Source organism: Nannobrachium achirus (genome assembly GCF_963921795.1).
Source record: "Nannobrachium achirus genome assembly, chromosome: 15".
In the NCBI taxonomy this organism is placed as follows: domain Eukaryota; kingdom Metazoa; phylum Chordata; class Actinopteri; order Myctophiformes; family Myctophidae; genus Nannobrachium; species Nannobrachium achirus.
Window position 1 is genome coordinate 48,424,024 of NC_137822.1, and position 15,139 is coordinate 48,439,162.

The 15,139-nt window shown below is 41.2% G+C and overlaps 1 protein-coding gene across 1 annotated transcript in view; it reads right to left on the minus strand.

Moving 5' to 3' along the window:
* LOC308298856 (ceramide transfer protein-like) overlaps positions 1-5,260 on the minus strand; it is a 74,804-nt gene extending 69,544 nt beyond the window's left edge. The window contains exons 1-2 of the mRNA XM_080742545.1: positions 4,988-5,260; positions 1,045-1,163 (exon numbers count right to left, since the gene is read on the minus strand). Coding sequence (XP_080598671.1) covers positions 1,045-1,158 — 114 coding nt within the window. The 5' untranslated portion in view covers positions 1,159-1,163; positions 4,988-5,260. The remainder of the gene's footprint in view (positions 1-1,044; positions 1,164-4,987) is intronic.
* Positions 5,261-15,139: the final 9,879 nt, after the last annotated feature.

Here is a 15,139-nt window from a genome sequence, read left to right on the forward strand (position 1 = left end):
TGCTGCTACTCAAAGATTTGCCATTTCAGATCATGACAAGTGACAAGCCAGTGAGCCAATTACATGAGTTATATTTCATTGTTGTCGGGTGAAAACCTTGTACATCCAAAACCGTTTGTTTTGTATTTATCATTTACAAGCACACAATCTGCTGTTTTCACTACCTTTGTGCAAACAGTTTAATTTTTACTTTTGTGCAAACAGTTAAATTTTTTCCTAATGGCCGGCCTGGAACGGCCGGGAATGAACCGTCCGTTTGGGAGTTGTCCCGCTTTTCCCAATGGCCAGCACGTCCCTGTTTGAACATTTTACCTGAGAAGTGTGAGCAACAACTAAGTGAACATTGTGTGTGGTGTTTGGACAACAAGGTGATGTGTGATTGACATCAGAGTGTAAAGAATGAAAGTCAGAGTCTGATGCAGATAAGGCAGTGTGAAGCAGTGCCAAATCAGGTGGAGTGATTCGCTAGGTGAAGTGAAGGGGGTGCAAATTGTGCAGAATTTTCTATTTTTGTGCGTTAACAGTGGTGGAAATGTATGGATTTCTATGTTATTTCTGTGTATGTTAATTAAGTTCCGCCCGATCAATGTTACGTCCATGGGTTCAGTGATTTTAGGGGCCTTTTCCACCGGCGGTTCAGAACCAACTCGGTTCTCGGTGGAAAAGCTCACCTCTGGTTCATCCCATAGGCGGGAGGAAGAACCAGAACCGGTTCTTTGCCGGTGAAAAAAAATAAAAAAATCATATCCTCCAAATCCAAATACCTACATAGGTATGATTGAATATGTCCATGGTTTCACACTTGTTACATTCCACAGACCAGGTGTTCAGGTGTTTAGACAGAGATATCTGGTGTTGTGTTTATAGACGGTTGCGTCCCCTCTCAAATGAGCACTTGCCCGGTCGGGCAACCTGAAAGCAAACTTCACCTGCCCCAAAGTTTTATTTACCTGCCAGGGGGGCAGGTGGGCAAGCCTTAGTGTCAATGCCTGAATAACATTTAAACAAAATGGTTTCATCTTCTTCATCGAGGAGTTGGTTTACCTTGCTGAGGACTCCGCTGTACTCCACCACACCCACAGGGGGCGCTGTCGCAGACTCCAAGGGCTCCAAATCCTCATCAGACCCAGACGAGTTCCAGCTCTGGCTGTCTGACATTATAGCTGTGAAAATAAACATACAATAATACATATATGAAAATATGAATTTATAATAAATACATCTGACATCATAGCTGAAAAAAAATAAACCAAATTTGGTTCAGTGTCTTGCTCAAGGGCACTTCGACACCAACACAGGGGGAGCCTGGGCTTGAACCGGGAACCTTCAGATTCCCAAGCTGCCGCTTACTGTAGCTCTGGTCCATCGCGTCACCTCCAGTGACGCTCTGACAGACCCGTCAGCAAATGAATAGACCGCGTTTTCTCAGCCCTTACGAGTGCTCAACTTCAGTCAAAATAAACTAAACTAATAATAATAATAATAATACATTTTATTTGAAGGCGCCTTTCAAAACACCCAAGGTCGCCGTACAGTTTAAAAACAGTCATTAAAAACAGGCAAGGAAAACATACATCAACATGTTAAATTACAGAATACACAATATATCAAAACACAGATAAAATACAGCATAGCAAGAATCAATAGTAGGAGATGAGTGAGGTTATGTAAGCAGATAAAAGGGGTGACGTGGGTATGTTAAAGTGAGTAGGCCAGTTTGAACAGGTGAGTTTTGAGTTGAGATTTGAAAATGGATATGGAGTCACACTGTCGGATATGAGGGGGTAATGAGTTCCAGAGTCTAGGTGCAGTACAGCTAAAAGCCCTGGCGCCCATGATGCCGATGCGGGCACTGTCAGGGGGCACTGTCAAGAGTCCAGCTGAGGAGGAACGGAGGGAACGGGAGGGGACATAACCCTGGAGAAGGTCAGAGAGGTAGGTGGGGGCGAGGTTATGGAGGGCTTTGTAAGTGAGGAGGAGGTTTTTGTAGTCAATACGGTAGGGAATGGGGAGCCAGTGGAGTTGGATGAGGATGGGAGTAATGTGGGCGGATAGTTTGGTACGGGTGATGATCCGTGCAGCTGAATTCTGGATGAGTTGTAGTTTATGGAGTAATGTGGTGGGTAGGCCAGAGAGAAGTGAGTTACAGTAATCGATGCGGGATGTGACAAGTGCATTAATGAGGATTTCAGTGCTGGATTGGGACAGTGATGGGCGTAGTCTGGAGATGTTGCGGATGTGGAAGAAGGCAGACCGGGTGATGTTATTTATGTGAGGTGCAAAAGAAAGGGTGCTGTCAAGGATTACGCCGAGGCTCTTAACTTGAGGGGAGAACGGGACGGGGAAATTGTCAATGGTGATGTTGGGGATGGTGGTGAAGTTAGACAGTGTGTTTTTGGAGCCGATGAGCAGGGCCTCGGTTTTACTGGCAAACTACTTCACTACTCACCAAACCAAAGGTAATTTTGTGTTGTTGAAAGTCTATTCTCCATGGTGGTGAACCCCTCAGCACCCCACCCACTCTGCAAAATACACTATTTTTGGCATGAAATAAAGTGCATCCAACTCGACCGCCGCTTATTTCCGGGTTGTGAACCGTTGTATCTGCGGTGGCCGCTGGGTGGCTCGAGGTGGGTGCGTTTTATTTCATGACAAAAATAATGTATTTTACAGAGTAGGTGGGGTGCTGAGGGGCTCACCACCGCGGAGAATAGACTTTCAACGCAAAACTACCTTTGGTTTGGTGAGTAGTGAAGTAGGGGCTGAGAAAACGCGGTCTATTCATTTGTCGACGGGTTTGTCAGAGCGTCACTGGAGGAGGTGACGCGATGGACCAGAGCTAGCTGCCGCTCTACCTCTTGAGCAACTGCTGGTCGATTTACTTTTCAGGCAAGTGGGCATGACCGTTGGGCAGTGTTGGGGAAGTTACTTTGAAAGCGTAACTTGTACAGTTACAAGTAACTCACCATGGCAGTAACTTGATCAAGTTAAAGTTATAACCCTGGAGAAATGTAACTTATAAAGTTTCAAGTTACATAGCAAAAGTAACTTGAGTAACTTGTAACCTTTTTTCAGCTTTAAATTGAGAATGTACATTTGGTGTACATGAAACAAAATACAAAATCCTACAAAAAAGTTCACATGCTATCAGAAATATGCCATATTATCTTGCTTATTATATTGATGTATTACCTGCTTATTGTCACTCACTTTGGATTAAAAACATCAGCTAAATGCCTAAACTGTAAACTGTAAATAGTAGCAACTATTCAATCCAAAACTCTCATTCCAAATGATCATAAGTTGAAATGTCAAACCCAGCTAAACAGACAGATGTAATTACATCACACACAGATGAGTGTTGCATTTAGGAAGTGTTTAAGAGCAAATCACTGCCAGTCAAACCCACGGAACTCTGAGAGTGTACAAAACAGACCTTTATAGTTGAATTACATCTGTGTAACTAAGCCCCTTTTCGACTGCAGCTTTAGCACCACACCACACCACACCACACCGCACCACATAAAAATATCTATATTTTCCATTACACAAAAGTACCCCTATCGGTAAGAAACAAATTAACCTTTTAACTGTGATTATAATACAATATAAATTTGCATTACAACTATCCTAAATTATAATACACTATAATGGATTATAACTGTGATTATAATACACTATCAAGTATTAATGTATTACTATGATGATTATAATACACTATAATAGATTATAACAGTGGTTATAACACAATAGCATCTATTATCATGTATTACAAGTAACTATATCCTGGTGGTCTAAATGAAAAGTCGGTGAGTGATCAGTCATTATGAAGTGTTTGACCCTGTTTGGCCTAGCTCAGACCTACTCTAGATTGGATACTTGTTAGTACCATGTTTAGTACCACCTTCACACCACAGGTCCTTGTAGTGGAAAACTTGGCACAAGTGGGCTGTGTGGTGTGGAGTGATGTGGTGTTGGGTCTGTGGAAAAGGGGCTCTAGAGTTTACAAATGGACCTTTGCAGTTAAATTACTGATTAATGTGAGCTACAAAGTGTATACATATACATTTATAGATAGTGTACAAAACTCACCATATACTAGTTAGATTACATACGGGTAAAAACAAAAATACCATTGCGGGTAAAATGACAGGTTAATGTATGGAGTGTACGAATGTAACCAAATGGACCAAGAGTTACACATGACAGGATTCAAGTCAATGCTACCTACAGTACGCTATAATAGCTACTAAACAAAACGAACCCCCAACTGCATATAGCATACATAATTACACTTATTGTAATCAGTAACCAATATTATATTATTATTAAATACAATGAAGTAATATTATCCATAGTTAAATTAGAGTGTACAGATAGACCTATGCAGTTAAAGTACTGTCTAATATAACTCTTAGTTAACTCTTAGTTAAATTAGGCTCATAGTAACTCTTAGAGTGTATACAAATGGACCTTTGCAGGTAACATGACAGGTTAATGGACCCAAATGAACCCCCAACTGTATATAGTATACAAAATTACACTTATTGTAATCAGTAACCATATTATTATTAAATACAATTAATTAATATAATTCATAGTTAAATTAGAGTGTAGGCTACTGTGTAAATTACTGCCTAATATAACTCTTGTGGAGTGTATACAAATATACCTTTACAGATATAGAATAAATAGTTGCAGGTAAATTACAGTTTAATGTGACTTTTGCGAGTGTACATATGGAACCAAATGGACCCGGGAGGGTCCATGCCAAGAAGAGTTACACATGACAGGATTGAAGTCAATGCTATACAGTAGGCTATAGCTATACAGAGTACAGAGTACAGACTAAACCAAATGAACCCCCAACTGGCATACATAGGCCTACATACATGCATATGACGCACTTACTACAGCCTAATTACACTTATAGTAATCAATAACTATAACAGATAGGCCTATATCATTAACAGTAAATGACAGTTACCTTGGTTGAGTAGTAACGGCTGTAATCCCACTGAGGAGAAGGTGTTGGCAGTTACAGAGCAGCTGTGACTCAGATCTTACTGTATTTACTTTAAAAATAATAAAATAAAATATATTCTGATGATCCGAAAACAGATCGATCCGTGTTGTTGTTGTTGTTATTGATGATGATCCGCCGCGTGTCGATCCATTATCGATCCGGTCCGATCGATCATCGATATATCCGTTAAAATGTGTATGTGTTTGTGTATGTGTGTATGTGTGTTTGCCTGTGTTGTTAACGTTGTAGGGAAGAGAGAGAGAGAGAGAGGGGGAGAGAGACATTGACAGAGAGAGAGGGAGAGAGAGAGAGAGGGGCGCTGGCTGTGCTGACGTCACGCCCCCATGGCCCCGCCCCCATGAACTACAGTAACCCCCGGCCAGCCAGTCACTCAGCCCCGTTGCCATGGTGATCAAGACCCGCACGTAGGCCTACGCATGCGCTCATTTTGGTTTGTATACGTGTGTAGTTCGGTAGGACGGTGTGGCGCGTCACAATTATAATAAAATAATAATAATAAAAATAATAAAATAATAATATATAAATAAATACAGAGAAATCATAAGCTAACATGCTATTTTCTGGGAAATATTATTCCCAAGGTAAAATGGAAATAAATACATTATTCAGTAAATTAATTATAATTAATTAATTATAATTAATTAATTTACGGTTTTAAAAATCCATTAATCAACAAACAAATCGATTAATTACAATGTGGATCATTCCACGAATTAATGTTTTGATTGGTTGAAGCATTTATTAGAAGGTTGCATGGGAAAAAGTACAGTTTCATGACGGCACAAATCACCGGTAGGCCTACAAGGTCAACCAAAAGGAGATCCTTGTAAGCTTTACCGCTTATTTACACAGGAACCACTTTATGGGTGCGTTCGGAAACCCGCACCGGGTGTGTGTTCAGTGTGGCCAACTACCAGTTTAGAGGCAGCTGATGTGTGCTTTTTCACTCTGAACTCTGAAGGTAAACTTTCTGAAAAGCAGCAGTTGCTAAGTAGCCTATGCTAAAGTAACGTTGATATTGAAAGGAGATGTAATTCCTAACATTGGCATATCTGCTGTTAATTTACACGTTGATGTGTGTGAAACTATCAAGCCCAAACGACCGCATTTTGCGGTAATTTCCTCCATTGTTCACAGCTGAGAAGCATCCAGTGCGCCGCGCACTGGATTTCTGAACGACAACGCACCAAGTGCTACGAAAAAACGACAACATGGCACACCAGTGCGTTGAGTGCGCATTTCCGAATGCACCCTATGTATCTCATATATAACATTGAAAGACAGACGGATAGAACAGAGTACTTTGAATAGGATAATTAACACCAATTACAAAAGCAGAAAAAAAGTTAGACAAAAAGGGAGGGGGGTGTGGAAACATGCATGGGAGCTTCTATTTAGAAGTCTCGAGTAGCAGCCTTCTGAAGGTTACTTTTTAGAGTTTTTTAGTGTTAAATCTAGGTTGAACATGATTAGTGGAGCTTCCTCTGGTGTTGTGATCGTGAACATCCTTGACCTTTAGGAAGTATTTAGACAGGTACATGGGTATCTTGGAGGTGTAGTGTATCTTGTAAACCAGGCCCATTGCAAGATGCTGTACTCTGTCAGCTACTTTGAGCCACCCCACGCTTACAGTGAGGTATATTATTTGAACATTTGGCCAATGTTTGTCATTTCAGCGGTATTAAAAAGTCCTTAAATGGTCACTTTAGAAATGTGCAGATACCCTCTATACACTTAAACTTTATGTTGGTTTGTTCACTGCTGAGTGAGAAAACAATTGTTTCACATTTATAAGTTAATCATCTGGGGACCCCCCCAAAATAATTTTGGGGTCCCGGCCCACAGGTTGAGAACCCCCGGGCCCACAGTGTGACCCGTTCATGGGTTCATTCACATGAGAATGAGCTGTTAGGCCTTCAGTTTATGACTCACCCATTCACTATGTGTCATAAACACACCGGTCATGAGGCTTTCACTGGACAAGTTCAACTCTCTCTCTGTCTCTCTCTATGTCTCTCTATGTCTCTCTCTCTATGTCTCTCTCTGTCTCTCTCTCTATGTCTCTCTCTGTCTCTCTCTCTATGTCTCTCTCTCTCTCTCTCTCTCTCTCTCTCTCTCTCTCTCTCTCTCTCTCTCTCTCTCTCTCTCTCTCTCAACTCAGTTCAACTCAATTCAAATGTTCTTTATTGGCATGCGAAGCATTCTTATATAGCCAAAGGGCATTGCATACAGTATGCTATTATACCAAATAATAATACATTATTCAGAATCAGAACAAATAACACAAACAAGACAAGGAAAACATAGGCAAAATAACATTATTGATTTTACTTTATTTTTCATTGACCCGTTAGTCTAGCCGAGTTGGGTCCCGCATGTAATGAACTGGTTGTCTATCCTGTTTGTTGTGTTGTTGTTTTTTTTTGCCTTGCTTTTAACTTGTAGCACTTTGAGATTCGCAAGAATGTAAAGTGCTTTATCAATAAAATGTATTATTAATATATTAACTGTGTTCAAAACTAAAATGTTCACCCGTTGTCCCTCATTTTGTGACAGGCGGCTACTGTACATATTTAGCTGCCAACCTTGAACTTTTAGCTTTCTCACATAATAAGTAGGTGATAGAATCAAGCTGTATCTTACTTTTTGTAATTTTAGTGAGTTTAGGGTAGAATTCTTCTCTTATGTGTTTATATTTGTCACATGCAGTCAAGAAGTGGCACACACACGCGCGCACGCACACACGCGCACGCACACACACGCGCACGCACGCACGCACGCACGCACGCACGCACGCACGCACGCACGCACGCACGCACGCACGCACGCACGCACGCACGCACGCACGCACGCACGCACGCACGCACGCACACACACACACACACACACACACACACACACACACACACACACACACACAGTAAACACACACACACAGTAAACACAGATATACCGTAACCCTTTTAAATCACAACATTTTCAAACCTTTTCTCTTTTCAAGGACCCCCGCTTTACTACGCATCAGGCCACACGGACCCCCATGGAACTCTGAATGGAAGCCAACCAATTTTCTAGTGACAGGGACCACCTGGAGCCCCCCTCAAGGACCCCTGGGTGTAGTCCCCGGACCCCACTTTGGAAGAGAACCCTGGTACGGTATAGCCTATATTGTCCTTGTGTGTCCAAAACCGTTGGTTGTGTAATCATTTAAACTAGTGAAAATAGCAGATCTACAAGCACACAATGCCTCGTGCAACGAGGCATTGTGTGCTTGTAGAGTTTGTGTGACAGTCTTGTATGGTGAAGCAGGGCTTTACTTTGCGAAGAAAAAATCGGGCTTACATTTTCTGCCCTACAGTTATGATACAGGCCAGTATGACCTCACATCACCCGTCTTTCCGTCTCGGAGGAAAGCCTGCTATTGGTTTAGAACAGGCCATGTGATCCCCCTGCTTGTTTCTCCTATCCCTATTTTAAATGCTCGAGAAGTGTTAGTAGTCTTGCCAGTCGCTGCGAGTTGGACTAAAAGACAGATATACCAAAAAACCTTTTCCAAAAATAAGCAAAACTACACCGCATCAAGGGTTTTATCTAATATTTGACAATTTGGCCAACATTTAATTTGTTATTTTAGAGGTATTAAATCTAGTGCCTATCCCAAAGATTTTCCGGTGGTTATTTTCATGTCTGTGTTGCCTTCTAACTAAAATACTATACAAGATAAAAGCTCACTTTCTTTTGCAGGTGAATAGGCATTCTAATCATTCAGAATGAAATTTGCTCATATCTTACTATTTTTGGATTCGCTGTGGCTCTGCAGAGTTGTGGCAAAATGGTCTAAAAAGGCTGGCACATATACCCACCCAAATTGGAAAAGATGCTGGCACTAAATGAGTTGTCCTTAAATTGCCACTTTAGAAATACCATAGAAAACACAATGTTGCACATTAAGTTAATCATCTGGGGACCCCCCAAAATAATGTGCCCAGAGGTTGAGAACCCCTGCTCTACTGGAGCATACACTGACAGAACCTGGTGCTGGATGGTCAGGACGGGACGTGGACGTACCATGTCCCTCCGGCCTCTTGCGTGCGCCCCGGTCTGCCGGCTGGGTGATGACTGGTTGGCAACGTTAGTCACAAGAATAGTACCAAAGGTTACTGGCAGATATAAAGGCTTGGAAATAAGCCAGAGGTTTTGTAATTTGTGTAATGACAACCGAGTTGGGGATGAGTTCCATGTATTGTTTGAGTGCAAGAACTCTAGAATAGTGAATAAAAATAAAATAAAAAAAAAGGTTTCACATAACCCAGCCATATGTGGAAACTGACTTTATTACTACACAACGACAAGCCAAAAGTTATTTGTAAATTGGGTGCTTTCCTAAAGAGTGTTATACCCTTGCCATGCCCTCCCTTTTTAATATGTCTGTTTGAATATTGTATTGTATTGTTATGTATTGTATTGTATACTGCAGTGTTCCTCAAATAGGGGTACGTGTACCTGCAGAGGTACAGGGGGTACTTGAGAGAACATGGAAAATGGAAACATTTATTCTACTGTTATGTTTAATGATAAAACATTGACAAATCTATGTGAACGTGCTGCTCTGTATACGTAGCTTTAAACCAAATTAAGTATGAATTTTACTGTTACTGAATAGAAAACAGGCTACTTACTTTTATTTTCAACATATTGACATAAAAACTGGACTTTTGATGTCAGTATTTTCTAGTCAAAATGTTGTCGATTAAAGCAGTGTTTCTCAAACTATTACATTTCAAGGTCTCCCCTTAACTCTGACAGAGTACAAATGGAACCAAATGGACCCGTTGGGGTTCATTTGGTTCCATTTGTACACTGTCAGAGTTACAGACTTGTATTGAAGTAATAAGCCACAAGAGGCGAGTGGTTACCTGGTATTTTACACCGGTATTTTACACAGCCGGTGTAAAATACAGGTAACCACAAGCCTCACGTGGCTTATTGCTTTTCTAAAACGGTTACAATATGGCAACATGAAAAATCATAGACATGTACCAATTAAAACTGTTCTGTTTCACTAATAATTCACTATAAGGTCTGCTCTGCAAGAAAGTAGTTCCCGGCCAGGCTGCAGAAACAACACACCTGTTACTTGCAATCAAGTTCTCTAGTCTAGGCTAGCTTGTGGAACACTGTGGAAAGAAATAACGCACCTGGGTTTGATATAAACTCATTCAAGGTGTGGGTTATAGTCTCACATACCACAGCAATTAAAGGGAAACCAGCCAATCAGAATCAAGGAATGGAACTAGCCGTTTGAAAAGGGTAAAATAGACCGCCCTAAAGGAGCCCACAGAGTCCATGGAATCCACTTTGAGAACCACTGGATTTAAGGGGGTACTTGGATTCAGCAATCAGGGAAAGGGGGGTACTGAAGCCCATATACTATACAGTATGCATGTATATGTTACAGTATGTTCAAGAAACCAGTAAAAGTTGTCAAGGAGCACTCGTTTTGACGTTCACCACACACTAATCACCACCAGATGGCGACGTCAGCCACTGGATAAGAGAGTTACGTCACGCTTTGAACTCGCCGCAGACCGGAAGTGTTTACTCTTTATTTACTAGCCTAGCCTAGCCTAGCCTAGCCTAGCCTAGCCTAGCCTAGCCTAGCCTAGCCATTAGCTCCATTGTAGTCACTTGGACAGGGCGTTTAACGTGCGCTTGCCCAGGCCTTACGGCCTGGGCATAAATATAACGATTGCATTCACCACGGCTTCGTAACTCGCGCGGCGCTCCGCCGGCCGCGCGGCCCTGGCCCGCTCTTCGCGGCCACTCGCGCCTGCGGCGCTCGGGGGCGAAGAGCAGGACCAAGGTCCGCTGGCCTTCGCGCCGCTTGGGGCTTCGTGGACCCAGGGGGGCCTCGTAACTCGTTTGGGCTTCGTGGATACAGGGGGGCTTCGGTAGCCGCTCGCAGTGTCGTGGACAATAGAGCGGCGCACCGCCTGGAGTACGTTGTTGTGGCGACCGCTTGCTCCGCCCCGTGCCGCATCTCGAGTGCTCCGCGTCTCGAATGTGCTGTTTCTCTTATATACTATGACATATATAATCTGTGCTCCATACCATGTGATCATGGTCGTGAGTTAAATTAATGGTGACGATGAGTTTCGCAAGCTGCTCTTGCACCATTTCTTTGCTGCTCACGAGGAGGATGCCATGTCATCTCCTCCTCTGTCGTCATCTGCGCCAGGCACGTGCATACGTGTGTTTTATTTGTAAAGGAGGCGTGTATCTCACTGATTCTACTGATGTAATTGTATCTTCTGAATGTAACATTTTCCCAGAGAAGGCTACTTCTCAAGTCCCTGGAGGATTTTAGGCATCTCCTTCACATTTTCTAAATCTTTGTAAACCATTTTAACATTTCTTGTAAGTGAAACAAACAAACAAACAAACAAACAAACAAACAATACATAGACATAAAAGGGGGCTTGAGCCCCTGCTCTTTTACCCGTCTGTAAAAAGTGCCCTCTCCAGACCATGAATGCAGTTTTTACTATGGTGAAAGAAATGTAAATGCCCCCTCTTTCCATGTCATACCTGAAGGCAGCATTCAAGAGAATTGCCTTGTCCAAACTCTCCTGAACTTGAATGCAGCATCTTATGTTGAAAGAATTGCCCTCTCTGTGTAGAAATCCATGCCGTTACACCACAATGCACTTAGTTCAGTGTGGTATCAAGCACCGAAAATAGCATACCTCAAAGCTCACAATGCGTCGCATCTCAACACGTTGTGAGCTTGGAGGTCGTCTATTTTCAATATTTCCACCAAAAGGCCCTTTTAGTAATTTTATCCCCTGCCTCTCTAACGTTCTCTGCAGGTCCCTGATGTCCTCCTCTTCGCTGTGGGACCGGAGACGTGGGCGTGGCTGGGCGTGGCTGGGCGTGGCTGGGCGCTACTGAGATGGACATCTGACGATGACACACCAAAGGAGAAGCTGCACGCTACAGTAAGTAAAATGTGATTTTGCAAGCAATGTATATTTCTAGGGGTCCTTGACATGAAAACATTTGAGAACAACTGACATATAGAAATATTTTTCAAATTTCAATTTAGGAGACGTTTCTAGAATCGGGTCAAACATATTCAAAGCAAAATGTAAAAAAAAAAAGAATAACAGATCTACAAGCTTGTATATCTGATATTTTTCAATAGATAATGCATCAAATAATGGTTAAAGTGGTGAAAATCTATATGCAAACCTAAATGCAACCTTGAAATTGATCATACATGGGATTGATCATACATGGGAAATTGATCATACATGGGAAATTGATCATACATGCAAGATGAATGATCAATGTATAATAATGTACATTCTAATGCGTTGTCATTTTAACTCAGACTGTACGTATGAGTGAAAATGCAGTGGTTTTGTGGTGTTGGTGATGTGTTGTTTGGCGTCGGTCCAATAAGCCTGGCAGAGGTTTCAGGTTTGGATCAAACATTGATATCCTTTCTGAGTCCTTGTTTGACCTCTGGGGGTCAAACAAGTCCTTCATGATTCATTTAGTATCAGTAGTATGAGTATTATGAGTATTATTAGTATTGTTACTTGCACCAGCAGAGCATGCAAGTACTGCGTTCAGTGATTTTGTATATGTGGCGTATCTGTCTGTTTACGTCATCCAAAACTCTTCAAAGAACACAGGGTGACATCACCAACTTGGTGACCTCACCAACAACATTTCTTTTTATAGATTTATTTTCTTTATTAAAGTGTCATGCTTCCAAGGAAGCCCAGCCCATATGGACTTACAGGACACTTTTACATTTCATTTAACAAAAACAATTCACCGTCATAACAATTCACACAAACAATGATCAAACAAATAACCAACATTAACACTCAAGCTACTATTTGAAGAGCTGAGACTGTCTTCTACTCCAGGCTTTAGAAACAAAATGTGCCATCTTAAAGACTTCATAATTAAACAACCATTCTAACTTCTGGTCCATCATCTTCCCAGAACAGCTCAGGTTTTTGTTTTTGCATTACAGCAAACAAAGGGACCCTCAAATCATCATATAGAGTACAATAAAACATGAAATGAAATTCATTTTCAACATCTCTCAGGTACTAATTATTGACAAGTGCCTGTGTTTATACCCAAAGCCAATCAGGGTCTAGCATTCTTGGTGATGTCACATCAACAAGTGCGACCTGATATTATATTATATTATATTATATTATATTATATTATATTATATTATATTATATTATATTATATTATATTTATTATCTGCTTATTGTAAGTCGCTTTGGATTAAAAGCGTCTGCTAAATGCATAAACTGTAAACTAAACTGTAAGCTTATATAAATTAACAGGGTGCATTCTGCTGGCACACCAGTAGGCCATACATGGCCATGAGTGCACAAGACGCAAGTTGGCACCTCGACAGAGTGCAGTTCTAGTTATTGAGCGGTGCAAACCGCTCCTATATTTCACTTTGTAGTGTATTTAGCTAAAACATTTCAGCAGGGAACGATTCATTCATTCATCATCGATTGGCTAGTTGATTAACTAAACATTTAATTTAACATTAATTAACTAAAAGAATTGACCAATCGGAATCTGTTTTACCCATGACAACATGTGTTAGCCAAACAGAACAAACCAATCAAATGCTGTGTTGTTCATGTCAATTTAGATCTGTCTTGGCCAATCAAAATCCTGCTGTGTCCATGACGCGTTTAGCTAAATATTTGCCATGAAACAATATCTTAACCAATTAAATCCTTGCCCATCAGTCAAAGTTAGAGGACAAAATCTGAGCAACTCCATATTAGTCCAGTCATTATATGAAAAAAAACTAAAACAAATTGCAATAGTAGCAAACTCAACTGATTCTGTATCCTCATTATGTCCTTAGTGAGGGAAAAAAAGTCCCAAGGAATCCCATCACGGGAAAGTTTTGAAAACGACCTACCTACCTTCACTTACTATAGGCTACACTACACTATAAAGGAAAATATGACTCCCAAAAATTCTGCTTTAAGTGGGATGTGAGGGGTCAAACTAGGGGTTTTTAATTATTCTGAATCCATTGCAAGCATTTGTTTTGCATGAAAAACATTCCTTGGGCTAAATAACGGACCCCAAAAGACTGTGAAAATTGATGACTCATCACTAAACCATCGTTTTGAGGGGCCATTTCTTGCCCAAGGAATGTTTTTTGTGCAAAACAAATGCTTGCAATGGATTCAGAATAATTAAATAACCCTAGTTTGACCCCTCACATCCCACTTAAAGCAGATTTTTCAGGAGTAATTTTTTCCTTTATAGTGTAGTGTATAGTAAGTGAAGGTAGGTAGGTTGTTTTCAAAACTTTCCCGCGATGGGATTCCTTGGGACTTTTTTTCTCTCACTAAGGACATATTGAGGATACAAAATCAGTTGAGTTTGCTACTATTGCAATTTGTTTTAGGTTTAGCCTAATTTTGGCCTAAAATTACTGGACTATATGGGCAAAGTTTATTCTCTTCAGTTTGTTGTGCGTAATGGCCAGGCTGTTTGACTGACCTCACGTCTGTTTTCCCTCTGTCTCCATCTTGCTTTATAGCCCACAAGAAGCTCTATTTGGCAAAGTCTGATCAACTCCATATCCTGGGCAAAGTTTATTCTCTTCAGTTTGTTGTGTAATAAGTAATGTCGTCCAACCCGGATAACATTACTCTGAAAGTTTACAAAATACAGGTTCTCTTTGCTGGGAAAAACAATCTCGGGCCGAATACAACAGTGTGTTAACAGCCTTACTAAACAGTAGTTTACTGATTATGTTTAATCTCTAAATCACTCTATACATATATATTTGGACACTACATATGTCATATTGATTTAACGGACGGATATGACGAAAAGATCCACATCACATCGGATGGATGGATGAATGGACGGACTGTTGTCGACATGTTTACGTTGCGCGTGACGTCAGACCAGAACTCCCGCTCAGACTAAATAGCCATGCCACAGACAGAGAGAGAGCAAGGAGAGAGAGAGAGACGGAAGGGAACAGAAAGACGGCCATTACAGAAACAGAAG